This window comes from Uloborus diversus, chromosome 2 (genome assembly GCF_026930045.1).
Source record: "Uloborus diversus isolate 005 chromosome 2, Udiv.v.3.1, whole genome shotgun sequence".
NCBI classification, from domain to species: Eukaryota; Metazoa; Arthropoda; class Arachnida; order Araneae; family Uloboridae; genus Uloborus; species Uloborus diversus.
The window spans coordinates 111,949,148-111,977,089 of NC_072732.1; the positions used below are offsets into that span (position 1 = coordinate 111,949,148).

The window sequence follows — 27,942 nt, forward strand, 5'->3', positions numbered from 1 at the left end:
TTTACTGAATGCTCATTTTTTTAAATTAATATATCATTTTTTGGGAGCTTTGATGAAAAATTGGAGCAACTATGTTCTGCTTTGATTATGATTTCATTTAATTTCTTCATTGGTGCTAATTTGCACTTAGAAAACCAGAAACGTCCAAACATTTGAGCTTTGTTGGCAACATGGTGAAATCGTAAACATGGCGGAATCTCCGACAAGGCTAGCTGCTGGAATCGGAAAAAACGAAGGTAAATAAAGTGTCAGTTTTTATTAAGATGTTTGATTCACTTCTAATGATAAATAATGTGCTTAGTTTGTGTGCTAGAGCTTCTAGAGTGCTCAATTAAGTCTATTTTCAAGTCAAAGCTTCCTGCAATATGTAGATCCAATGTAGACACAACTACATTTGTCTCTTAATAAAAGTTATTAAAAAATTTCAATATAAAAATAGCTTTAGAGTAGTTTAAAAAAAAATCAAACACATATTGCTCTTTGATCTGTACCATTAACGGTGGAATGCAAAATTAAACTTAATTTATATCTATATAAAATCGTTTTCGATCTTTCATTATAAAAATCATTTGCATGTGTATACATTCTTGTTTGCTTAAAGCCGATCTCGTTTTCTTTCACAAGTTTCAGTTTGAAGTTTTTAATAATTTTAGGTCTGAAATTCAAATCATAATAATAAGAGCTTATATACTGTGCATTTTTGTCAAGTCTCTCTTTGGGAAATAAACAGTAATCATTTCAATAATGAAATGCAAGATAAAGGGAAAAAATTTAATTAAGTTTTAAAAGGATTAGAACTTTACGTGTTATAATGTGTCATCACAAAAAGTATAAAATCATATCCGCAGCGCTTTTGTGTTTTGTTTATTTTAACAATTTGCACCCATTAATCAATTTTTTTTAAATTACTCTCCATTTATTTGCACAATAACGTATATCTATGGTTTCTACATAAGTAATTTTTAAACGGTTCTATCTAATGTACTTCCACCACTCCATGTTAACCATGCACAAATATAGCCTTTTAAAAAAATCGATCCAATAAGACAGGAAAGTTATTTACGGAACAAGTTTAATATTACATGATTCTAAAATTTATATGCCTGCAATACAACGATACACTACTTAGTTTTCTTGTAAATATTGCCAGATTCAATGTAATTGTTTAGTTTATATTTTAAATGGTTGTAACTGAGTGGACAATGCAAAAAATAGAAAAAAAAACTGTAAGCTGTGACAGAACCTGATAGTGAAAATAATTCGAATTAGCAAAGGTATGGCTACCTTTGATAGTAGACTTCAGTATGGGACCCCAATTTTGAAATTCGGAAGAACCCCGAAACCCAGAACTTTCTCTTTAAATTGCCCCCCCCCCTTCCCCCTCCAAAAAAAATAAATTAAAAAAAATAAATAAAAACAATTTATTTTGAATGTTTAAAGTTTTTAACATTGACTATTGCTTATTGAACACATAATACTAATAACAGTTTATTTTTTAGATTGTTCGATGTCATGTGTAACTTACCCAGCTCATTTTCCCATAAATATACAATACAAAGCCTATTCAACTAAAATACAAATCTATTTTGGTATAAGTATGATTTATTTATTCTATCAATTGGCAAATTTTATACATTGGATAGTAATAAAAAACAACATTTGCGCAATATACTGCTGCAAATTATCTCAGGCTTTTTTTTTTTAAATACAATAATGCATAGTTTCATTGAGATTGATCAAAAAATAAACGAATTTGGTGCAAACATTAGCAAAACCTAGGAAAACGTGCTAAAAACAGCGTGATACGATATTTTTACCTATTTTTTGAGTTGAGATCTAAAAATCAGAAAATTCCAATGTCCGAAGGGGTTACACTCCTATCCATTCTGGATTCAAAGTCACATACTGTGTTAAGATTGCCAATTTTTAATGTTCTGAGATACTTTTCTTTAAAAAGAAAAAGAAAGAAAACTTGGATTTGATCACACTAAATCTTAACGATCCAGAACTCCCAAGATGTTTTGACCAACGATTTCATGTGCAATTGTAACATTTTTTCCAACTGGATATTAATTGGATCAAATATTCAAATTTCCCAGTGTATTTCACCTTGATTAGGCATGAGTCATGCAGATGGTTTCTGGAGAAAGATGCCCTCCCGAACAGATGATGAGGAAGCTGATGGTGGAAAAAGAAAGCATAGCAGCAGCGAAGAGGAGGATATCGATGGAGTAGCTTTGGAAGATGCTGAGCCTAAGAAGATGAAAGTTTCAATGGGCTTCAGCAAAACATTTGGAAGCGTCAAAAGTGTGGGACTTACAGAAAAGAAAGGACCAGCACCAATCACCATAAAACTTGGAGCTCAGGTATATTTTTCTAGTTTTTCAGTTCTTGAATTTCTGTTCTTCTTTTAATTTGATTTATCAATTCAAAAACTGTATTTATTGCCTAAGTAGTACTATAGACTGCAAGTGGCAGAAGCCGAGTTGGTGGTACACAAATAATTGTAACTTAAACAAAATGCCGGAGAACTACCTGCCTGTTTGCTTTAAAGCAGTTTCTTAAAATCATGTTTCAAATCCCTCACTAAAAAGTTCATTTATTTCATTGGTTCTTTGCCTTATTTCATGCTTCAAAAAAGTAATATTGTCAACTCTTAAATCCTTAGAAGGCAAGATGCAACCTTAAATCCGCAGAAGGTTTGAGATGTAAACAAAGAAATTTTACAATTTAATGTAGAGCAAGGAATAAGATAGGGTAAGGCATTCATCTTTTTAAATTTTTGCCAAAAAACTGCTGATTTTTGTTCCAATTCTTGAATCTCTAATATGCTTACACATTAAAAACTAGCAGTACCAGCCTGGCGATGCCCATGCTAATAATTTAAAGGAAGTCCATTGAATTAACCCCCCCCCCCCCCTTCTCTGATGCGAAATGATCATTTTTCTTGAAATAAGATGCATACAAACCTTTTAGAAAAAAAAACTATTAAAGTTTCTTTGCAATATCAACACTGTCGGCCAGTGCCCTTTGGAACTTACCCCGCCATCTATTCGGAATTCATAGAACTAAACAATTAATTAAACATTTATTTGCAATTCCAAATATTTCAGTCAATCTGATTTAAAAAAAAAAAAGTCTATAGTCTCCCTTGATAAATGGACTACTCAACACAAAAAGAATTTTTCAATTCAAACCAGTAGTTCCTGAGATTAGTGCGTTCATACCAAAAAACAAACAAACTCTTCAGCTTTTTATTATTATTATATAGATTTTTAAAGTAACATAATGACTAGTTTTGTTATTTTGTGATGAGAAATATTAGCTTACTATAGCAAATGTACTACTAACTTTTATTTCATGTACACTGGCCTCAAAAGGTTAAGTACAACCGGTTTCTTGCGTCTAATTTGCAAATGAATGAATGTAGAAACAAAAAATTTGGGGGATATGTGCCTTAAATGGTTTTTTATTGAATGCATCATAGAAATTTGTGTAAGTGTGTTTCAAAAATGTTTTATAACTAAAGGACAAGATTCACGGTCACCACTCACCAAGTAGGGACTGAGTTTGAAAAAGGGGCTACTCCAAAAAAAAAAAACTTCCGTCGAAATTTTTTCCCTCTTTCCCAAGAAAAAATTCCTGGGGTGAAGAAGAATTATTCATAAACTCAACAGGGGAGAAGACATATTATTGCTTTGGAAGCATAAGCGTGAGAATCAACACAGAGGAGGAGGGTCGAACGGAAAACATAATTTTTTGATCAGAAAGGCGATACTTCAGCATTTCAGCTACGTGTAAAATATAGCTGCCATATTTGGTCATTCACAAGATGGAAGTTGAAAAGATACTTAAGTGCCTAAGTTGTCAAAGACAAAGCAGAACTGAAGTTTTATTTAACTGAAAACTAATGTAACTAATGCAAAATGTGCTGAAAGTTGCTTTTTTTTTTTGAGTATTTTAAATAACTTTCTTGAGAAATGAAGAATTTTGTATTTAAAACTTAAACTTATCCTCATTGCTTTGGACACAAATGTGCTAAAAACTTTTCAACTAAATTGTAGTTTTTAATTTTTTTTTTAGATAGTAAAGTATTTTTTTTTTTTTTTTAATGCTAAAAATTCAAAAATTTATATCTTAATTTTTGGCGCAGTGACTAACCATTTTTTGGTTATTCCCAAGATGAAAGTACACACGACTCTAAGTGCCCAAGTTTCCAAAACCGGAATTGGATGTTTATTGGAATGCAAACTGTTGAAAGTAACGCAAAGTGAACTTTTTTTTTCGGATAATTCTTAATTATTTCTTGAAAAATGCAAAATTTGTTCTTTTCTTCAGAATATTATTTTATCCACATTGTTTTAGACACTAATGTGCTAAAACTATTTTGTCAACATTGTAGTTTTTCAAGATATTAATAATTTATAATTATTTTTATGGAACAAACTTAAATCTATTTATTATCTTAAATTTTTCGTGCAGTGTCCATGTTTGGTCATTCGCAAGATTAGTCATATCCAAAACAACTGGATGTTCATCCCAATGCCATGAAACTATTGAAAATTACACAACTACCTATAAACTACCCTATTGAAAATTGCATGAATTGCATTAAATTATGTTTTTTTAAAAAATAATTTTATTGAAAAGGGAAATTTTATCTGTATATTTAATCCTCATTGTTTTGGAAGCTTTGTTATAAACTGAAACTATTTCATCTAAAATGCAATTTCTTGCTGACTTCTCATTTATTTATTTATTCATTTTTTTGAAAAAAATTCTAAAACCTATTTTTACTTAAATTTTCTATTTGTAAAAACAGTATTGAATCATTCTGTTTTAGAATGTGCAACATTCGATTCATTTATTTTTCATAAAAATTTAACCCCCCCCCCCCTGCCTCGTTTGTATTTCAAAACTTTGTTTTTGGAGTCAAATGGACACGCCACTGGCCACTTAGAAATTTTCTAAATCTTGACCTTTATTTATAACAAAAAAAAAGCAATCTTTGCAGGAAAATCCATTTTTGAAGAAAACAGAACATCACAGTATTATGTAGTAAAATGTCAGAGAAACAATACAAAAATGAGTTCTAATAAGAAATGTGTCCCCCTCTAACTTGAATTCATTTATGTCATCGATTTTCCATGCTGTTTATTAAGTTGTCGGATACTGGAATAAGAAGTAAAGTCCAGACACAGAAGCTCAGTGAGGTGCATTATAATCCATCAGAATGAAGTCATTACCAATAGCGCCAGTATATGAGCAAACATATGGATCAAGGATCTCATCACGATCATGGAACACATGCAGGTCAGTGTGACGACTGAGCAAGATCCATGCCCAAACCATGATTCCACCACCTCTATAACTGTGGTCTTTCAATAGTTTTGGATTGATAGTATCTATTGCCCTGTTCCCTCCAGATCAGTAGACTCTCTGAATCACTCTCCAATGTAAATCTGAACTCGTCTGTTAACAGCACAGAAGCTTATTGCTGCTGAGTCCAGGAAACATGTTTCCTTGCCCAGCATAAGCGGATCCTTCGGTGTGGTCCATTTAGGGAAACACACAACTGGTCATCTTGCATAGAGACCTGCATTGTGAAGACGATTTTCCATCGTAGTAGCCGAGATTCTTCTTCTTGTTGCTACAAAGTGGTCTGCAAGGGGCTACGGCACAGTAGTGGTTCTTCTCCTTTGGGCTAAAAAAACTAGAAGGTGTTGTAGCTCGTGGTTAGCTTGGAACAGTTTTTAGGGACACAAAATCTTCAGATTGGTATCGATGCTAAAGTCACTGAGCAACACTACGAGACACATTGAAATGTCTAGCAGCATCAGCCTGCGACGATACTCTTTCCATCCAACTGCCCTCAACAAATCAGGTAAACGACGTCTGTGAGATGTTTTCTAAACTCTATTGACTATTGTCACCAAAACTGAAAAACAGTTGAAAATTAACACAACTACACACAAAAGTACAAAAGCTCGATGTTAGCATATTTTTTCTCACTCGTAAAAATATGTTTTTTTCTATAAAATAAAAATGCTTGCAACTTGTTTTTCATAAATGGATTTAAAGTACGTTATTATCATTCATGTAAACTATGCATTTTATTGTTACTGCCATTTTTTTATGGTGAGCTTTGAAAAAAATGTACCTTAACTTTTTGAAGCTAGTGTATTATTAAGCTGGGCTTAATAAATAATAAATCAGCTTGATTCAAATCATGATTTAAATCAAGTGATTTAAATAAAAAAAAACCATTGATTCTAATCAAATGATTTTTTTAACAAAATCATGAATTAAAATCAGATGATTTTCTTTTTATAAATTAATTTTGCATTTTTAGAATATATTGCTCTAAATTTAACTACACTGCATCATGCTATCTTAACTTTAAAAGAAAATACATAGATCCCTCTTTTTGTGTGTTTAACAGATTTTCACTCTTGCAATATTGCTTTTACCCCAAAATTACAGTTTAGAACAAAATAAAAATTTGCAGTTTTTCTTACATAATATAATTAAGAAAAGTAATTGTTCAGCATACACAAATCCCACACTATATCGCTCATTCGGATATATTGCCCTTTTCGTCTGTCTCCCGAAAAAATCAATTAAATAAAACTTAACTTAAAGTGAGCCCATTTAAATTGTAAAATCATTGTATTTCTGCGCATATGGAAAGTCATGGATTTTGACTATGATCGAAAATGGTCATGAAAAGTCATGATTTTCAGCAAAAAATGATCAAAAGTCATGGAAATTGACATCTGGTCAAGGATTTTGGATTCAAGAATGTGCATATATATCAAATTCTAGAAATTAGGTGCAAAATGTACGTATCTTAGCCCTTTCTTACACATTTACCCGTCAGTCCCGATTTTTCGCACATTTCAAAATCAAATTGCATCCGCTGCTATAATACTTGCTCGTTTTTCTTTGGGATGTTATTCTACCATTTGTACGTTTAGCATTTCTTTTAACCTCCTTATTTGTCTAGAATTGTGTAGTTGGGCACTTATTTTGGTTGTATATTTCTAATTTTTTTGCTCTCATTCGACTAAAAAAATTTAAGTCATTTGCATCCAAGTTGATTCAAGAGTCTCATAAAAATTATCATTAATTTTCAGCAGTGTCTAAAGTTACTGAACATTTAAAAAAATAAAATTGGGCTAAAGAATTAATTAAGGGCGTTTAGGACATCGGTAAAATACAGAAATCGTAAAATTTTTAACCTGTAATTTTTTTAATATTTGTAGCATTCAAAAACTTTTGCTTAAGTATAGTTGGTTTGCTTAAGTATAGTTTAATATTTAAGTACTCTTTAAATTAATGTTTTATTTTTTTCTGATTCTTTGTTTATTTCATTTCCTGTAAACATAATTTTAGTAAGATAAATAAATACCTTTGTGCTGAATAGTAAAGTCAGACCAAACAACGTAAGTAGAAGCACAAATTTGTAAATTACAGCAGACACGTGTTTCGGCGTTACAGGGAACGCCTTTTTCAATGCAAAAATAATGAGCTTATGGATGAAAAGACATCCGACAAAAGCTATTTGACCGACAAAATCTTTTGTCGGATATATCCGACAAAAGCTTTTGTCGGATGTCTTTTCATCCATAAGCTCATTATTTTTGCATTGAAAAAGGCGTTCCCTGTAACGCCGAAACACGTGTCTGCTATAATTTTAGTATTTACTAAATTATTGCTAGTCACAGAGTTTTTTTTTAGAAAACTACTAGCTTTAAAAAAATAATAAGTTTCAAATTCATTATTTATAAAATAAAATATTTGTTTTAAAAAATGCAAAAAAAAAAAAAAAAACTAGCTTAAATTGTTTGCTGTTAACAAGTAGTTTTACATTCTTTTTGCTGCATGTTTGAAGCTTCTTTTACTTTGAAAAATCATTTTGCAACTAAAACTTTTTTTCGATATTTTTAGTGATTGTAAAATTATTGTGTGTCACATCAGATTTTACTTAGAAAACATGATAATTTTGTTTTCATGAAAATTCTTACCTGTATAAAAAAAATTGTATGATTTATTGGAATTCAAAAAATATTTTCAGAAATTTTAGATTTATTAATGTATATCCTTGGTAGCAAAATAATTGAGCTGAGACTAGAGATGAAAACAGTCGGGGAAAAAAAACGGAAAAGGGGTTTATTTCCACTTCGGAAAAATTGAAAAAATGATTTTTTTCAACTTTCCAAGAAATTTTAATTAAAATTTTCAGCAAAAAGAGATTAGAAACTTCTCATACTAACATTCTGATGCAATTTCCTCCCCCCCCCCCCCTTGTATATTAAAATTCTGTCTAACTTCGATAATGCTGTATGATAATATAATTGGCATATAGATCGAAAAACATTTAATACTTTTCGGGAAAAAAAGCAATATCCGTAGTGAAGAATTTATTTTTCTTCTTCATAAAGCAAACAAGCTTACTTTAATCACAGAACTATGTTACTGCTGACTGTGCGAACCAAATGTACAGGGTGCGGCAAAAAAAAAAAAAAAAAACCTGGGCAAGCAATTTCTCATGTAACTTTATTAAAAATAAATAAATTAACAAAACAAAAAAGTAATAATATGAGAAGACCTTTAGCAATCAATAATTTAATTGGTTTCAAATTGCTCACCTTTTGCAGTAATTCAAAGTTGCAACTGCTTATTGAAATTTTTATTCAAGGTCCGCAAATCTTTTACCTTTAATCAAAGAGAGTCCAAACTTTTGTGTACTTTAGGGTAGACCTTTCATTCTATAACAGGCGATACAGTGTAATAAATGTGATTGAGATCTAGCAAGTAGAGCGTCCACTTTAAAGTTGATATGGCAAAAACAATGCACCTTGCAGTAATACTCTTGTCTTTCTGGCTGTATGAACTGGTGTGGAGTCAAATTGAAATCTCCAGTCCACATTGCTGTGCTGAAATACTCTTAGGTCCACAGAAGTACAACAGCTTCTGGTACACTTTTTGATTCCTTTTGTAGCTCTCATACGCAAAAAAAAAAGATTTTTTGTCGCTTGTGCTGATTCCATCACAGACCAAAGGTGCCCATATGCCAAATTTTAAGGGGGGGGGGAGGGCTCAGATATTTTCCCCATGGTTTAGCAGGATAAGTTCCTCATATAAACTGATTTCAGTACAGTGTTATTAAGGTTTGACATTTTTAATAAATTATTCATTTAGACTGCAGAAGAAATATTTTTACATTTTTCGGCGATGTTTTACTAAATTGTTCACTGTTCGTATTTGTACACTTTCCGGACATCAACTATAATTTCTAAGCCACTTGAAGCGGCATACCACATCAAATACTGTTTGTCGAGGCACAGCAAGCAAACGAACTGTCATTCTACTTGCTTAAACAACTTTAAAATAGCAGGTCTTTTGTTAAAATTGAAACAAGACCAAAAATCAATGCACTTGAACTAGGAGATACATTGTAAATTCTTTTCTAATAAAGTTAGAAACAAAAATAAGTAAGACACTCATTAAAATGAAATTACTTTACTTCTTTTCGATGATGCAATGTTTATCAGAGTTTTTTTTTTTTTTTTTTGCCACACCCTGTATACTGCTGTGCTAAGCACAAAAGTGGAATCTGCAATCGAGCTCAAGCAGAGAGATTGTGTTTTGAAGTTTGGTTCTTCCATATACTTGATTTAGATGTCTTTTTTTTTTCTTTCAGAATTTATAAAAAAAAAAAAATAGTTCCTGATGCAATGACCCTAAAACATTTTATATATAAGTAAAATACGAAATAGAGAAAAACTTGGTTATAATAATTCAGTTTCGTTCAAAAGTGTAGTCATGACTAGTTTTACTAATGTGCTTAGCACGACCGTATGAATAAACTGAAACTCCAGTGTAAGTTCTGATTCAGCTTTAGAAACAATTACACAGTTTTGGTGGGGTTTCTGTTGGAAAGGAAAAGAAAAACCAATTTAGTTTTGATTCATTTTGACTTAGACTGGATTGGAAAAAATCAAAACTCAATAGCTTTCATTTTCAGACAGTAAAGTTACATTGTAAGGAAGGGAAATCATACTTTTTTTTTCAACCAATATCAATCATGTTTGAAAGTCAAAAATTAAAATTATTATTTCAAGTTTCAAAGACAATCTGAAATGGAAAATATAATTTTTATGATTAGACTCATATTACCCAACACTATTGGTTGAACGACAACTTGACTTATTTCTGGTGTTTGAGCAGGGAAGCTCTCAGTTATATAAAACAAAAAGGTTTTTTTTCTAATTAAACTTACTTTCATGTGTATTTCTGTCAAGCAGAAAAAGGAGATGTGTGGATTGCATATATTTTTAATGCTTAACCCTTTATATGTTCCAAGAAATACAGAGTTATTAAGAAACCCTATTTTTATTCATAAAAAAAAAACATTTTTTCCTATTTTTACCGAAAAAAGAAACAATTTTTTCCACCACTTCAAAATTTCCGGAAATTTTACATCTGTAGTTGAGACTCAAATTTTTTAATGGATATCACTAGTCATTGTTGCATAAATTGTTTCTTAGTTATAATAGTAGCTGAGAGCTAGTTACATTTCTCTTTAATTTGAATTTTTATAAGCATATCGTCGTCTCAGGGCAACAGTAGGATGGTTATCTTAGTGTCATTTCTGAAATTATATGTCTTAGTGTTGCTCTGATGCGACCATATGGCCAAAGTGTAGATCAGATGGTCGCAATTTAATTTTCACAAACAAAAATTTAGATATTCTTGTGAAAAATCAATGTTTCTTCTAGAAAAATAGCACCCCATGAGTCATGGAAAGTTACAAGCAAAAGTCAGGGAAAGTCAAGGATTTCAAAACTTGAAATGTAGCATATACCCTGTATTAATTTGAATTCTTATTTCAACAAAAAAATATTAGATATTTTTATTTTGTTTTCTAGGCATTTGGTAAGATAACTTTCTTTTACTAGGGTAACGACCCCAGTAATTGGCACTTTAAGAGTTTGTCCTTAAACTTACCTCTGTTTGCAGTACTTAGAAAAAAAAAAAAATACTCTCTTGCAAATATTTTTGTCTCAAAGAGTGCACATCTGTGCATCTATTTGGTTCACTAAAATCAAAAATATTTGAATCGATACTTTTATAAAAATATGTATATAAAAGTTACCAAAATCCCCAGTAATTGGCACCTGATACCCCAGTGTATGACACCTTGTGATCCAGTAATTGGCACATGTTAATAGAAATGGAAAATCACTTTATTTTTTACTTTTAAATTACATACAAATTTTATCATCATAAGAAACATAAGTAATGATAATGTAAAGTAGGTAATCTTTACTAATAATAAAGCAGAAAGCCTCTCTGTCTGGATCTCTCTCTGACCGGATCTCTGTATGTCAGGATCACTGTGACGCGCATAGCGCCTAGACCGTTCGGCCCGATTTTCATGAAATTTGGCACAAAGTTAGTTTGTAGCATGAGGGTGTGCACCTCGAAGCGATTTTTCAAAAATTCGATTTTGTTCTTTTTCTATTCCAATTTGAGGCCCATTTTTCGTATAAATTTGATAATATGGGGAAGAATGTGTTTGAAAAGATTGAAAAGCCAATTTTATCTAAGAATGTGTTTATCTTTCTTCTTCTTTATCTTTACTAATAATAAACATGGAAGTTTCTCTGTCAGGATCTCTGTCTGTGAGGATCTCTCTCTGTCCGGATCTCTGTCTGTCAGGATCACTGTGACGCGCATAGACCGTTCGGCCGATTTTCATGAAATTTGGCACAAAGTTATAGTTTGTAGCATGAGGGTGTGCACCTCGAAGCGATTTTTGGAAAATTCGATTTTGTTCTTTTTCTATTCCAATTTTAAGCCCATTTTTCATATAAATTTGATAATATGAGGAAGAATGTGTTTATCTTTCTTCTTCTTTATCTTTACTAATAATAAACCTGGAAGTTTGTCTGGATCTCCCTCTGTCCGGATCTCTCTCTGTCCGGATTTCTGTCTGTCTGTCAGTATCTCTGTAATGCGCATAGCGCTAGACCGTTCGACCGATTTTCATGAAATTTGGCACAAAATTAGTTTGTAGCATGGGGGTGTGCACCTCGAAGCGAGTTTTTGAAAATTCGATGTAGTTCTTTTCCTATTCCAATTTTAAGAACAAAATTATCATAAGATGGACGAGTAAATTACGAAATTATCATAACGTGGAACCGTAACATGGGCACAAGCCAATTGGCGAGATACGAAATTATCATAACGTAAAACCGTAACATGGGTACAAGACAATTGGAGAGAAAATTCGCCACACAGGCGAACCAAAAGACCTTTTAATTTTTCTATTACAGGCAAAGCCGTGCGGGTTCCACTAGTTTTATATAAATTAATGCTAAATCACTCTTCTTCATGTTGGAAAAGTATTTTAGAGAAATCAAAACATAAATTTGGAATGTGCCATGGAACGAAATTGAAATTAATGCTGTTTCATCCTTCGGTTTACAGTTTTGATTTTACGAATGCTACCAAGTTAGGTTTGCCCCAAGTATAGTTAAAAACTCATATAGCATACTTTTTTGCATAAGTTTTCCTCTTTTTTATTTATGAAATGCAGCAAGTCAGTTTTCTTTCTCTTGAAAAACCACCCGCTGCAAGCGGCATTGAGATACCGTGGGTGGCGAATGGGGGTTAGTGAGGGAATCGAGCAGAGGACGGAGCCCCCAGTATAATGGTTGATTTGACACAAGCCACAATTGTTTCTCTTTCCTACGAACTGCTGTCATTTAGTAACATGAATTGAAGTTATAATCTTTAAAATTAATGTACATTCAGTTGGTATATAGCCTTCTTTTTTAAAAAAATTGGATACGAGTCTTTTTTTAAGACATTTTTGTTGGAAGTGCCAATTACTGGTGCCGTGCCAATTACTGGGGATGTTACCCTACTGTTCCTCAGAAATTCAGCTTAATATAGGAATTGGCTGGATTAATTTTAGATGTACATATCAGTTACTTGAAGGTTAAAAGGATCAGATTTTAATGACCTTGGTTATATGGCACTTTCGTATATATCACACTTTTTTTATTGTCTTCCGACATGAGCGATATAATGAGGGGCTACTATATTATTCACTAAAAACGTACACAATGATGGAAACCTTATCTGTAAGCAAAGCATAAAACAAAATCACATCTTATCTTTGCATTATAATGTTATTATAAGAACTTATCTTAGTTTTGAAAATTTGCTGAATGGATTCATCTATTGTATGAAATAAATTATGTTTATAAATGAAAAGTCATTAATATCTACAAATTTTTGAACATTAAAAAAAATAATTAAACAAATCTGGCTTTTTTTTAACATAAAAAAAAGATACAAACCCAGTTTTTAAGTAGTATATTAAGAACAATATTTCTTGGTTTTCATATCGATAAATGCTCCAAATTTTCCTGTAGTTTTGTATTTCAGCTTAACTCCTGTTCTACAAGTACAAAAGGTTACGACAAGTTCTGTCAAAATTGTCGTAAAAAAGTTTTTGTACCCCATGTGGCCATTTTTCTTTGAAAAATAACTAGGTTTACAAAAATAATTGTGTCATTGAAACTCAGACATGCAGATTAAATAAGATTCTGAAGTATCATACTATATAATGTGTGTGTCATTTTATTTTCCTACTGCAATATTTCACTCTTTTATTTCGAGGCTATACTTGCGTGTGTGTTGTATACACTTTACTTAAATTGCATACCTGTGTGAAGTATATTTATGTGAAGCAGAAAGTGACATATTTTTATTTTCTATTTTGTGTGCTACTATTTAACAAAAATATTGTGTTAAGGATGAGCTACTATATTTCAATATTGAATTGAAAATGGCTCTATATTTCAATATTGAATTGAAATTTTTGCAAGTTCAACCGTTTTACTTTTTGTCCAAACTAAATATTTATTCATCTTTTATTCTTAAGTAATTATTGAATTGAGGGTAGAGGGGTAGAGGGCGCCTGTGATGCAGGGAGTGTTTTTTGCTGCTAATTTGATAATTGTTTTTTTACTATAATTTTTCATTATTACTATCTAGTTTTAGGTTTTTTTACTTCACTTTATCATGTAATTTAGTTTTATTGTGTTTTGGGGGCTCATTTTTGCTGTTATTGTATTCTTGAAGTGTTTTTGCATTTTTTGGAGCTAAGCCTAACATGTGGTGATCTCCTGGTTTTTGATCTTGTGTGCTTTATTGGGTGTAGCAACTCTGTTTATTTACTGCTGTTTTTAGTATTTATTCTGTGTTTTTTTGCATTTTTATCTTACTGTTTTGCCTTTTGGAGCATATTCACTGAGTAGAAATGGGTGTTATATGCATTATGAAAGAGGTAAAGAGTGGGAAGGGGGACAGGTGGATCTCTTGTGATCTATGTCATATGTTCTGCCTGTATAAGGGGGAAAATGAGTCTGTTTTTGAAGAGGATTATTTTTGCACTAAATGTGCTGAACTCTCAGACTTAAGACTTAAGATGCTAGTTTTGGAAGCCCAGTTAGCATTAGGGTGTAAGCCAGTTGTAGAGGGTATAAATGTTCCAGAGATTCAGGGGGAAGTTTCAAATGAGGAGTTAGATTGGGAAACTAAGGGTGTAATTTTGGGGGACTCTATGGTAAGGGAGGTGGGTAACACAGTTGGGAGAGTAAAGCGTAAGGTGGCTAGGTGTTGTTTACCAGGGGCTCGGGTAAAAGACGTTAATATGGTTGCTGAAAAGAAGGGAGTATTGAATAAGGAGGACATGGTTACTTTGTGGGTGGGAACAAATGATGTAGGCCACAGTAAAAATGAGGAGTTTTCTAGGGAATGGGAATCCCTGTTGGATAAAGCAACCAGCTTTTCGACAAATGTCCAAGTGGTTGGTTTGCTTCCCAGGTATGGAGTGCATAGGAGCTGGCTAAATCAACGTGCGAGGTGTATGAACTTGCTACTGAAGTCAATTTGCGAAAAGCGCAGTATCAGGTTCATTGATGTATGGAGTCATTGTAAACGGGATTGGATTGCTAGGGATGGCCTGCATCTGAGCTCTACAGGGGTCAAAATGGTTAGTGGATTAATTTTAAGGGCTTTGGAGTCAAAAAACTAAGTTGGAATGGGGGGCATGGTTCAAGCACCAGGTATCGAGAGAATGATATGTTTTTGGGTATTGCTAGAAATGGAAATAAAGTGACAAACAAGAGTAGTAATGTTAACAATTGTAATTTAGGAAATTTCAGGGTGGTAAATAAAAGCAACTTAGGCATGCTTAAAGTTTTCTATACCAATGCTCGCAGTATTAGGAACAAGATGGATGAATTGAAAAGCATAGTTATGGATGAGAAGTTGGATGTTATTGGAATTACAGAGACATGGGCTACCGAATCTGATGCAGAGTTATTACATATTGCTGGGTATAATTTATTCAGACAGGATAGAGTAGGTAATAGAGGTGGTGGGGTTTTATTTTATGTTAGAGACAATTTTATTTGCAATGAATTGGTCATAAATGATAAGCCTACTGATATTGATATGGTTTGGCTGGAGTTGATGAGCAGTAAGGGCATAAAGCTACGCTTTGGAAACATTTATAGGCCACCTAATTCAAACCAGGGACAAGATGAACAGATGTACCGTATTATTAGTGACATGTCCAGTAAGGGATCCGTTATCATAATGGGGGATTTCAATTTTCCGGGTATTGATTGGAATAATTTTTATCCTGGTAATGGCAAAGAAGAGGAATTTTTAAAAGTAATTGGTGACTGTTTCTTAGATCAAGTTGTAACTCAGGGAACTCGAGAGGAGGCCATTTTGGATCTAGTTTTTTGTGACATAGGTAGTTTTGTTCAGGGGTTGAGTGTAGGGGAGCATATTGGAGATAGTGATCATAACAGCATTAGGTTCCGGGTTAAATTTGAAGTGTGCAAAGATGATAATTTTAGGTTTGTGCCCAATTTCAGAAACACCGATTTTGTTGCACTTAGGCAGAGCTTGAAAGAGGTTTTTTCGTCAGGGTTGGAAAATAGCGACGTAGATCAGCAGTGGACGGAATTTAAGGATAAACTTGCTAAAACCGTTGGGGACTATGTTCCATTTAGGAGAAAAGGTGTTAGTACCAAAATTTGGCCCATGTGGTTCTCCAGGGAGACTAAAGAAGCTCTTAATTATAAGCAAGCCACTTTTCGTAAGTTTAAAGAAACTGGTCAGAGTGCGGAAAGGCTCCAGTATGGTAAGGCAAGGCGAAATTTTAAGTATTTGGTACGGATTCAGAAAAGGGAATTGGAGCAAAGGCTGGCAGATGACATTGATGGGAACCCTAAGAGGTTTTTTGCTTACGCTAATTCTGGGAAAGCTCGAAACAGTCAAATTGGGCCTTTGGTTGATGAGCATGGAAATTTAATCCAAAACGATAGGGATATTGCAAATGTTCTAAATAACTTTTTTTCCAGTGTGTTTAACGATAACTGTATCTCAACAGTTGACACTAACAAGACACAAGCTATTATACAGCTTGAGGATTTTGTATTTTCCAGGGAGGAGGTTTTATTTCATTTGAAAAAGATTAAAGCAACTAAAGCTCCGGGACCAGATAATATTTATCCAAAAATTTTAGTTGAATGTGCAGAGGAATTAGTGGATGTTATTTTGAATATTTTCAATGCTTCTTATAACTCGGGGACGGTGCCAGAGGACTGGAAGCTGGCTAACATAATGCCACTCTTCAAGAAGGGGTCTAAAGGTATTGCTGGGAATTATAGACCTGTAAGTTTGACTTCGGTGATTTGTAAGATTTTCGAAACTTTGATCAAAATTAAGATCATGATGTTCTTAGAGACTAATAGTCTGTTGACTAGTTTGCAGTATGGTTTCAGGAAAGGTAAATCCTGTACTACTAATTTATTGCATTTCTACGACAAGGTTACCTCAGCTTTAGATAACAAAAAATGTGTGGATGTTGTTTATATTGATTTTCAAAAAGCTTTTGACAAGGTACCGCATGTTGCTCTTCTCAGCAAGTTAGCTGACATTGGAATAGGAGGAAAAACTTTACTTTGGGTTAGAAATTGGCTTACTGGTAGGAAGCAAAGAGTAGTTGTGAGAGGAAATCATTCTAATTGGAGTGATGTTTTAAGTGGGGTTCCTCAGGGATCAGTTTTAGGGCCTCTTTTGTTTATTATATTTATGAATGACATCAATGATAATATTTCTGGAAGCATGAATTGTTTTGCTGACGATGTAAAAGTTATGGGGATTGTCGAAAATGAAGAACAAGTAAAACAGCTGCAAGAGGATTTAGATCATATTACTAAGTGGGCAGATAAATGGGGTATGGCAGTTAATGTACGGAAATGTCAAGTGCTACACTTAGGTCATGGAAATAAGCGTATGAGATATCGTTTACAGGGTTCAGTCATAAATCAGGCAGAAAATGTTATGGATCTGGGTGTCTTTATAAATCAGGACTTCAAGTTTAGTCAACAGTGCAGTATTGCTAGTAACAAAGCCAACAAAATGCTTGGGTTCATCAATAGATCTATTTCAAACAAATCTAAGAAAGTTCTTCTGCCTTTATATAGGAGTTTAGTAAGACCTCATTTGGAGTATGCTGTTCAGTTTTGGTCGCCTTATCTGAAGAAAGATATTTTTGTATTGGAAAGGGTTCAAAGAAGGGTAACTAAATTAGTAAGGGGACTCTCAGATTTAGATTATGATACCAGACTTAATAGGCTTAACATGTATAGCCTGGAGCAAAGGAGAGTCAGAGGGGACATGATTCAGTTATTTAAATTTATCAAAATGAAAGATGTAAATGGATTAAATTTTTGCGGGGAAAGCAGGACAAGGGGTCATTGTTTTAAGCTATTTAAATCTCAGGCTAACTTGGAAATCAGGAAAAACTACTACTTTAGCAGGGTCGTGGGCACTTGGAATAGCTTACCGGAAGAGGTGGTAATGAGCAAGGGAGTGGATAGCTTTAAGAGGGCCATTGATCTTCATTGGGGACTAATTAATTGACTAGGACCAGCCTAGCTGGGCCCAGTGCCTGTTGCTGGTCGTCGCATTTGTATTTGTATTGTATTTGAATAGCTTCCTTACTACGAACATTTTACTTTTGCAGAAGACCAAGGAAAGCAAGCCTGTGCTACAAAAAACAAGTGCCTCTGTTGCTTCAGCATTTAATCAAGAAAGTGATGTAAGTTTATTTATTTATTTATTTTGTAAATACTTCATATATGTTCTCATATATGCAGGGATCGATCCAGGTTTTAGGTTTTCGGTCCCCATTTTGTGAAAAAGCAAAATGTTTTCATGAGTTTTTTTATTTTTGTAAAAAGAAAATTATTGTGAATTCCCCCCCCCCCCTTTTATCAAGGAAAAAATGTATATCAGGCAAAAATTAAGTGTATGAAGCAGTTAAAATTTTAAATGTATACAATGTTTTTTTTTTCCTGTGAAAAGAGATCATTTTATGCTTTAATATTTGTTTTCCATTCCACACTTTTTTTAACTCTGCTTAATTTATCATACTTCATCTTTTTTATTAATAGTTTGGGAAGAGTTATGAAGTAGTTGCTTCAGCTCAAAAAGTCTTTTCATGATGTAAAAAAGGGACAATATTCTAGCAAAAAAACTATTTTCAAATATGTAGACTTGCTTATAAGTACGTGAAATACATTGCCAGCTCAGTCATTTCCAGCCGAGGACTGCAGTTTCTTGCTTATTAGCACTCATCAGCCCAGCATAGAAAAGTGACTGAGCTGGAGATGGAAAACCTCTTAAGGAAGCCAAGAGTACGAAACAAACTGGTAGCTAATATAGATTAAGCAGACCAGACGAGTGACCGAAGCAATGGTTCAGTTCAACTCGAAGATTGAAAGCGAGGCAAAGTATATTCAGTAAATTACCGCCCATCAGCCAGGGCTAAAGCAGAAATACGTGAAATACACTGCCAGCTCAGTCTTTTCCAGCCGAGGACTGCAGTTTCATGCTTATTAGCACTCATCAGCCCGGTATAGGAAAGTGACTCAGCTGGAGATGGAAAACCTCTTAAGGAAGCCAAGAGTGTGAAACAAACTGGTAGCTAATATAGATTCAGCAGATCCGACGAGTGACCAAAGCCATGGTTCGGTTCACCTCGAAGATTAAACGCGAGGCAAGGTATATTCAATAAATTACCGCCCATTAGCCAGGGCTAAAGCAGAAATACGTGAAATACACCGCCAGCTCACGTATTTCGGCTAATGGGCGGTAACTTACTGAATATACCTTGCCTCGCGTTCAATCTTCAAGTTGAACTGAACCATTGCTTCGGTCACTCGTCTGGTCTGCTTAATCTATATTAGCTACCAGTTTGTTTCGTACTCTTGGCTTCCTTAAGAGGTTTTCCATCTCCAGCTCAGTCACTTTCCTATGCCGGGCTGATGAGTGCTAATAAGCACGAAACTGCAGTACTCGGCTGGAAATGACTGAGCTGGCGGTGTATTTCACGTATTTCTGCTTTAGCCCTGGCTAATGGGCGGTAATTTACTGAATATACCTTGCCTCGCGTTCAATCTTCGAGTTGAACCGAACCATTGCTTCGGTCACTCGTCTGGTCTGCTTAATCTAGATTAGCTACCAGTTTGTTTCGCACTCTTGGCTTCCTTAAGAGGTTTTCCATCTCCAGCTCAGTCACTTTCCTATGCCGGGCTGATAAGTGCTAATAAGCACGAAACTGCAGTCCTCGGCTGGAAATGACTGAGCTGGCGGTGTATTTCACGTATTTCTGGTTTAGCCCTGGCTAATGGGCGGTAATTTACTGAATATTGCTTATAAATGTTAAGACATTCATAATAAATAATAATCAGATGTTTCAAATGCTACGTTTGTGAAACTGAATAATTTATATGCATTTAAAAATGAATGTTTAACAAATTGTGAAATGACCTGTACATTCCAATCAGCTTTTTCTTTCCCCCTTTTTTTCATAAATATCAATTATTCAATAATTTTGTATTTAGTTTATTTTGATAGTTAGGAAATGATCCTTTGTTTTTAACAGGAAGAAGAAATGCCTCCAGAAGCTAAAATGAGGATGAGAAACATTGGAAGGTATAATTTTCTTTGTTTCGAAATCATTATAGAATATTAATCCCAATGAGGTTGATTATGATGATATAAAAAAGTGGTATATTTAAAGGGAAGAATGTTACCTGAAATATTTGATTTCAGTGTTCAAACTCATTGGTGTTCCGCTGGTCCAGGTCTGGGACTAGAGAAAATTGCTTCAGACAGCTATAAAAAAGAGTCCATGGGGCTAGTCTTCCGTCGGCGTCAATAAGAAATTTCATATTATTTGAATTTTTATTTATTTTTTTACATTTGCAGTAATTTTCTTCAATTAAATTTAAGCAATTTTTTCTGAAATAAATCTTTAATTAAATCCAATTAGCTACATTTTAAAGTCAATTAGCTACATTATGAAAATCCGGGGTCGTAACCAGAAAATAATTTCGGGGAGGGTTTAAAAACTTTCATGCGGAGTAGGGTGTCTCTTAAGAGCCATAAAAAAAAAATTTCATATTTTTACAGGTCTTACCTTTTTATTTGGTTACATTTACTTCAAAAACAATACATGTCAAGTTTGAGCAATATGTTTAAATATTTAGGGGTAGCTCAAGCACCTCCAAATTTTGAAAAGGTAACAGAAAGTAGGATTACATGTGACACAATAAACTCAAAATCAATGAACTAGTTTGAATTATTCAGTAAATTACCGCCCATTAGCCAGGGCTAAAGCAGAAATACGTGAAATACACCGCCAGCTCAGTCATTTCCAGCCGAGGACTGCAGTTTCGTGCTTATTAGCACTCATCAGCCCGGCATAGGAAAGTGACTGAGCTGGAGATGGAAAACATCTTAAGGAAGCCAAGAGTGCGAAACAAACTGGTAGCTAATATAGAATTAGCACACCAGACGAGTGACCAAAGCCATGGTTCGGTTCAACTCGAAGATTGAACGCGAGGCAAGGTATATTCAGTAAATTACCGCCCATTAGCCAGGGCTAAAGCAGAAATACGTGAAATACACCGTCAGCTCAGTCATTTCCAGCCGAGGACTGCAGTTTCGTGCTTATTAGCACTCATCAGCCCGGCATAGGAAAGTGACTGAGCTAGAGATGGAAAATTCTATATTAGCTACCAGTTTGTTTCGCACTCTTGGCTTCCTTAAGTAGTTTTCCATCTCCAGCTTACGTCATCCTTCCTCCGATTCCAACGTGCACGCGTGCACCTCATTTTGCTCAGAGTGGCTAGATGGTCAGAGGATAAAACAACTTTCAGTGACTGCTATCTGGGAGTTTTGTGAAAGGTCCGTTTTTAGGGGTCGGAATTTTGTGAAGGGTCCGAATTTTATAAACGGACCTAATTTTTATCTAGATTGAAGTCTGAAGGGATTTTTTTTTTTTTGTATTTAAATTTTGGAGAAATTTCTGTTCTCCAATAAATTCGCCAAATTCGATTTTTTTTCCGCCAAATTTTCGATTTTATCGCATTTGGCGCATTGGCGAATGCTTAAGGTGGTCCCTTAAAATATAAAACAAAAGTAATAATAAATGGATAGAAAAGTTATTTAAAATGTTTCCTTATATTGCATGTATGCATCACATGCCTTCCTAACTTCGCTTTCATTGAGCTACCTCTAAATTTTGTCTGAGTTTTTTTTTTCTTAAAAAGGAACCAAAGTAGGGGGTGAGAGGATGATATTTTCATACTTCAAAAATAAGAGACACCCCAATGCGGAGCTTTGCACTATTTGTGCTAATGTTCAAGTCGCTGGGTTATCTATTATGAAAGCGTTTTATGCAATTAATATACATATGAAAGATATTTGAGTTTTGGAACAATATTTTTTGGTAATTTTAAATATAAACAAACTTTTAAATGTCAAACCTAACTTTTGAGAGGGGTAACCCTAAGAACTCCCCACCCCCTTCTTGTATACGGCCCTGAAGATTATGTGAAAATAGGCAAGGTCAAAGTTTAATGGCTGTAATTTTATGTAGAAACGTATTTCACCATAAGCCACACTTCCTATTAAGTGGACCAGCGAATCTTTTGCGGACCAACATATCTTCATGCTTACTGGTCTAGAGGACCAGTTATTATTTTTAAAAATTTCTATCAAATAATTTGCTATTCTAAAAATAACACAAATTTAATATAAGTTGGTTTCAGCTGCAATTTACAAAAAAATAATAATAGTAATGTCAAAGTTTTAAAATTCAAGCTGACTAAGTAATTTATTTATTTATTTATTTTTGTCTAATAAACGGTCCCAGCGAAAACAACTATCTTATAAAAAGGCGAGTTCCCTCAAATATTTTTTTCCGACTACAGCACAGTGTATAAATTGTAGTATGAATTTCACTTTTAAATAGAAAAAATCTGATGTGGACCTCAACTTCCATTTACCTCTGTTAAAAAATATGTTTCTTAATTTAAAAGAATGGATGCGTTTACTCATGTATGAACATTGAAAGCAATATTTCATGAATGAATATCTTTTAAGACATTTTCTTACATATATAAAAAATGTATGGTAAGTACAAAATCAGGTATGTTTCCGTTTTATGTCACTTGTCTCATTTTAAATCTATGCGATGATGTTTCATTGATTGGTGATGTCACATAGTATTTTGGCTTTTTAATGAAATTTAAACAAGACTCTAAGTTTCATTAAAATGAAAAAAGAAAAAAAGTCCACAAAATAATTAATGTAAAATTAGCTGTGCCCAAGCACATGAATTCCTTTCATCCACCAAAACAACTAAATATCAAATCTACGTCACAAAATGCATAGCCAAATCTTAAATAATATCCATGAAGACCCAGGGCTGGCTTTTTGCCGACAGAAACTGGTTTTCACATGACCAGTGGCAGAAACTATTTATAACCGGAAGAAACCAGCAGAAACTGACAAAAACTAAAAAAATGTCTTTAATAGTTCTAGTAGTTACTTAATCATATTTGTTTAAGTAAACTATAAAATGAAAATCCATCATTGTAAAAAGTAAAATCCATTGCTATTGCCCTTCATTTAGTTCAGAAAGAGAATTGTTTAATTGCTGCTGCTTGTAACATTTTGATTTATCTAACGAAAGACTGGAATCTTGCTGGTGTTGAAGAAAATAAATTTTACACACAAATTTAAACGGAGTGTCCGATTATCATCTGTTTGCTTATGTGCTTTCTCTAAAGTGCTTGGGAATGAGATTAAAATGTGTTCAAGAAGAGAGAGACAGTACTTTACTTGCCATTGCCAATATTAACACGTAAGTCACGTAAATAAAACAAACTATTTTATCGAAAATGAATAAAAAAACATCATCTAGCAGAACCTACAAACAATTTTTCATCTATGCCTAATATCTTTTCACTGTTCTCTTTCCTTTAGAAAGTATATTTCCAGTATTACTGATCATGTGACAGGCAGGTGTGATGTTATGCAGACACCCTTTTATTATTTTTTTGTTCCCTGCTTAGTTGGCAAAAACAAATATAGCTTACAGAACAAAAATATACTCCGATGAAATGCATTAGCATTTCCTTTTCCTCAAAGGGGTCAAAATGACACCTCCCATAATTCTAAGTATAACTTTTTGATTGGGGCTCCAAAAAAACTTTTTTTTCTTTAAATCTATATAGTACCACACAGCACAATGATTTTTGAAAAGTCAAGAAAGAATTAAGAATTTAGTAAAAATATAGAAGAGCAGTTAGCAAAAAAAGTTTGCTTGGAGTCAAAATGACCCCTTCCATAATTCTAGTGTTAAGTTTCTAATCCTGTGTGTACGTACAAAAGAAAAATTTAATAGGCTTACATCTGTGTGATATTACTTTACTATTTAAATTCTTTCTCTGTTTATGATAATCAAAAACTATGTACTACATAATTGTATAAACTTTGTTAAACTGCTTAATCAAAACCAACTGAATTTATGTGAAACCTCTTTTTTTTTTTTTTTTTTTGAAATTTCCAGAGATACTCCAACATCTGCTGGTCCAAATTCATTTGGGAAAACTCGCCAAGGATTTTGTGATTCCAAAAAAGTGTTTGAAAGGCAATTGAGAGAAAAAATTGAAGAACTTTCAGAGAAATGAGTTTCATCAAATCCTTAGCCATCTGTATATTTTGGACACCGTATTTGTTTAAAAAACATCTGTGTAGATATAGCAAAATTTCATCTGCGCCAACTTCTGAAACACTGGATTTCGCTTAGACATTACAATCCGCATTTAATTTAGCTTTACCTTGATTAAATGAAAGTCTTTACGTCTGGTATTATTAAAGCAGTAAAGAACAAGGTGGTGGGGGATTTCATTTTACGCACATTTTAACTAGCTTTTAATTTATACGTCCAATTTATTTAAAGCTAATTTTTGTATGGTACAAAGTTTGTGTATAGCTATTCTTTTTCCTCAGCTTTTCATTTTAAGATTTTTATTGGTAATTTAAGAATAGGTAAATATACTTTAATGAATTTTGTTCTCTCAGGAATTCATTAAATGTTTAAATACTGTGCGCAGTATTGTATCATTTGAATAATGCATAACTGCTTGTACAAGTGTTTTCAGGGCTTTCAAAGTTCATGCTTGATTCTTTGTTTCATTGTTTTATTAAGTGAAGGAAAAAAAATCCTTTGAATGTGTATGATGTGTCACTGTTGTATAAAAATCTCATTCACAATCAATTGCATCCACTATCCCTCATTTTCTTTTGTTATACAGATGTTTTGTTTTTTTTAAACGTCAACATCACTGTGCATTATTGAAACTGTAAATTCAATGAAAATTATCCTGTTGTGGCCATTTAAAAATAAAGATATTTGAATTTATATTGCTTGTTTTTATTATACTTTATTTTTTAATTTCATTAAAAGTTTACATCCAGATACAACTTTGTAATAAAAAGATTTTTAAAAGGGTAAAACGTAGTAATGATATATTATGCATAAATGTTTAATAAAAATTACTTCATGCATGCTCTCAAAAATATAGAAATACTATCAAAAATACCCGGCAATTGCCTGGGTTAGTAAGAATTATGAGAAACAATTGCTACTTTCATTTGTTTTGTGTTTTTACTGAAAAAAAACTCAAAACACATTGATTTGACGCGATGGAAAATCAAGCTTCTTCTTTACCCATCTCTACATAGTATAAAATGAAGTCCTCAAAAAGCGTCTGTGTGTTTGAACTCGCAAAACTCGAGAACTACCCGGCCGATTGCGCTGAAATTTTCACAGTTTGTTCCTTTAAGTCCTGAAAAGGTTTGCAGACCAGTTCGAATAAAAGTCGATGCCTAGTTTTTTTTTCAAATGTACGTCCAATTTTCGCATAAATTCTCAAATATGGGGGTTAAAAATTACTTGCACATATTAATATTACATATCGCTGGAAAGGGTAGAATTTTCCGCGTTCTACACAATTTGTTTCAATGCTCTAACTTTATTACGGCGGCAGTTTTTTGCGTTTTTAGCTCGAAATTTTTTAGGCTTAGCTGAAGTTTAGGCACTGTTTTCTTCATTAAATCCATCAATAAAACGTGAAGGAATTGTCCCACAGTTTTCTTTTTGACACCATTGGAAAGAGCTGCTTTTTTACTCCAGATCTCACTCGACCTAAGGTCGTAAGTTTAACCCACTGTCTCAGTTAGAAAAAAAGTTACAAGCCTGTTTTAATCAAGTTTAAGAAATTTCGATTCTCTTCAAATTGTGAACTATTCTCTTTCGCATTTTAGTTCTTAAACTTATTTTATTTTGTGTTTCCATGGTTACATATTTTAAATCCATCTTTCTGGATTTAATTTCTTAAAAGTATTTTAATATCTGTTGTCATTGTTTGGAAGGGAAATCATGATGTTTTTTAAATTTATTTTTTACGCCTGATTGTTGAATATGCGTCACTTGACACAATTTTTATTTTCAAGGTGGACCGGGAAAAGCCGGGTAACGCAGCTAGTGAATAATAAACTTGCCAGAGATCCCGGTTTAATGGGGCCAGTCGCATTTTTCTGACAAAAATCTGGCGTCCGGGCCGGTTTACTTCACGTCCTGGCAAAAGATAAATTTGATTACAGATGAACAAAAAAGTCTAAAAATAACTGACTGGGAGGGGTTATTTAGGATAATTACTTTTTCATTTGTAACATTGACTTGTAAAATTAATATCAGATTAGCTTGTGAGGATTTTTACTACAAAAGTAAAACCAAAAAGGACTCTAGAAAATGTCAAAGCCAATGAAAAGTACACTAAAACCTGTCTACAATGATACTGTCGGGACCTTAAAAAATATCGTTATAGACAGTTTGATTATTCATGCTGACATTTTGCTAGGGCCAAAAAAAAAATTGTTTAAAAATTATTTACTTGTGTCATTTCTTATTAACCCCGTTTTAGGTTCATTATTAGTAACCATTTATTCATAGCATTGAGAATGAACTACACCATAAAACATCCTAAAAACCAGTCAGGGGTCTGTACCCTTTTGAACATTTGGCATTCCAATGTCCCGGTGGAACATTTCAGACATTTGGCAAGCCTAATAATAGATCTAAGTGGCTAAGAAGGGGGATCCCACACTTTGCACCTAAATTTGATCTTTCCTCGCACTCAGCGTCGTCAATATCTTCATGTCCTTTCTCAAACATGTTGCACCGTTTTGCAATAGCTTGACCTGACATTGCATTCTGCCCATAAATATCAGTGCAGTTGCACTTTTTTGCCCTCCAAAACTGAATCACTGCATGTATTTCCAATTTGGAAGCTGTTTCTTTGGTTGTTAGCTGTTGAGACATGTTTGCAATTGATTTTCAGAAAAACTTTACTTGCCTCAGGGAAGCCACTACCTATGTCACTTATTATTTTCGAAAAAGGAAGAAGGTTGAAATCTTCTACTTTATTTTTTTCCTTTCTTCTGTTTACTTAGGTGTAATATGCACATCAACCTATAATTTTAGTTAGTGTTTGAGCCCCACAGCACCCTTTAAGTCTGCTTTCCTGGTTTCTCACTGCATGTTTGTGTTCAAAAGGTTTGACCTAGCCCTCCCCCCCCCCCCTCCCCCAATATCATAATCGAGCCCACGAGTCCCATGCGGGCCAAATGAAACTAGCCCTATAACTCCGCCTGTTAGCAGTACTACAGATCTCAAATTGTTCGTTTGTTTGTTTTTTCAAACTTTAAGTATAAATGATTTCAGTACTTATACATTTGTTAAAATTTTGAACTATTTCAATCAAAACAATTACTTTTACTGTCATCTTTATTTGGAACTTAGAATTATCTTCCTTTAAAAAAAATAAGATTCTAATAGCAACTTTTCCAAAGCAAGAAGTTCCATCCAGAACTAAAAGAGCCTACTTTGTCATTTTCCTACATCGACTTTCTAGTATCTGATTAATATTTTCTTCATTAGCTAAGACTGCAAATTCTGTCAGACATACCTTTTTAACATTTTAAACTGCTTTCTAAAAGCAAAACATGCCTCACTCGTTTGAGGAAATAGAAAAGTTAAAAATAAATAAACGAACAAATAAAGTAGAAGCACCTTTTAAACAATGCAGCTGATATATTGTTTTCAACAAAAAATTATTTAATCTTTTTCCAAAAAAACAAAGATGTTAATCATCATAAGCACATTAAAACAAATGTATTTTATAAAAAAACTAGTTTGTTGCCCTCTTTTTTTTTGGGGGGGGGGGGGGGAATAGAACCATTCTGGTTGTATTTGCTCCCTTTTCCAGGTAATAAACAAGAAGTTCCGTCTAGAACTAAACGAGCCTACTTTCTCCTATATCCATACTATTTTCTAGTACCTGATCAATATTCTCAAAAATAGCTAAAATCGCAAATTGTTCCAAACATATTTTGTTAATATCTTAAGCTGATTTC

The 27,942-nt window shown here is 33.4% G+C and overlaps 1 protein-coding gene across 2 annotated transcripts; it reads left to right on the forward strand.

The window, feature by feature from the left end:
* Positions 1–173: 173 nt before the first annotated feature.
* Positions 174–24,880, forward strand: LOC129217246 (PEST proteolytic signal-containing nuclear protein-like). 2 transcript variants are annotated; one of them, XM_054851522.1, is made up of 5 exons: positions 174–236; positions 2,100–2,366; positions 18,131–18,205; positions 20,054–20,103; positions 24,032–24,880. In XM_054851522.1, the coding sequence occupies exons 2-5, from the start codon at positions 2,121–2,123 to the stop codon at positions 24,150–24,152; spliced, it is 492 nt and encodes a 163-aa protein (XP_054707497.1). In that variant the 5' UTR covers positions 174–236; positions 2,100–2,120; the 3' UTR covers positions 24,153–24,880. The 2 variants fall into 2 exon arrangements, with proteins under 2 accessions (XP_054707497.1, XP_054707496.1); XM_054851521.1 differs by having other exon boundaries at positions 182–236; positions 2,119–2,366.
* The last annotated feature ends 3,062 nt before the right edge of the window (positions 24,881–27,942 follow it).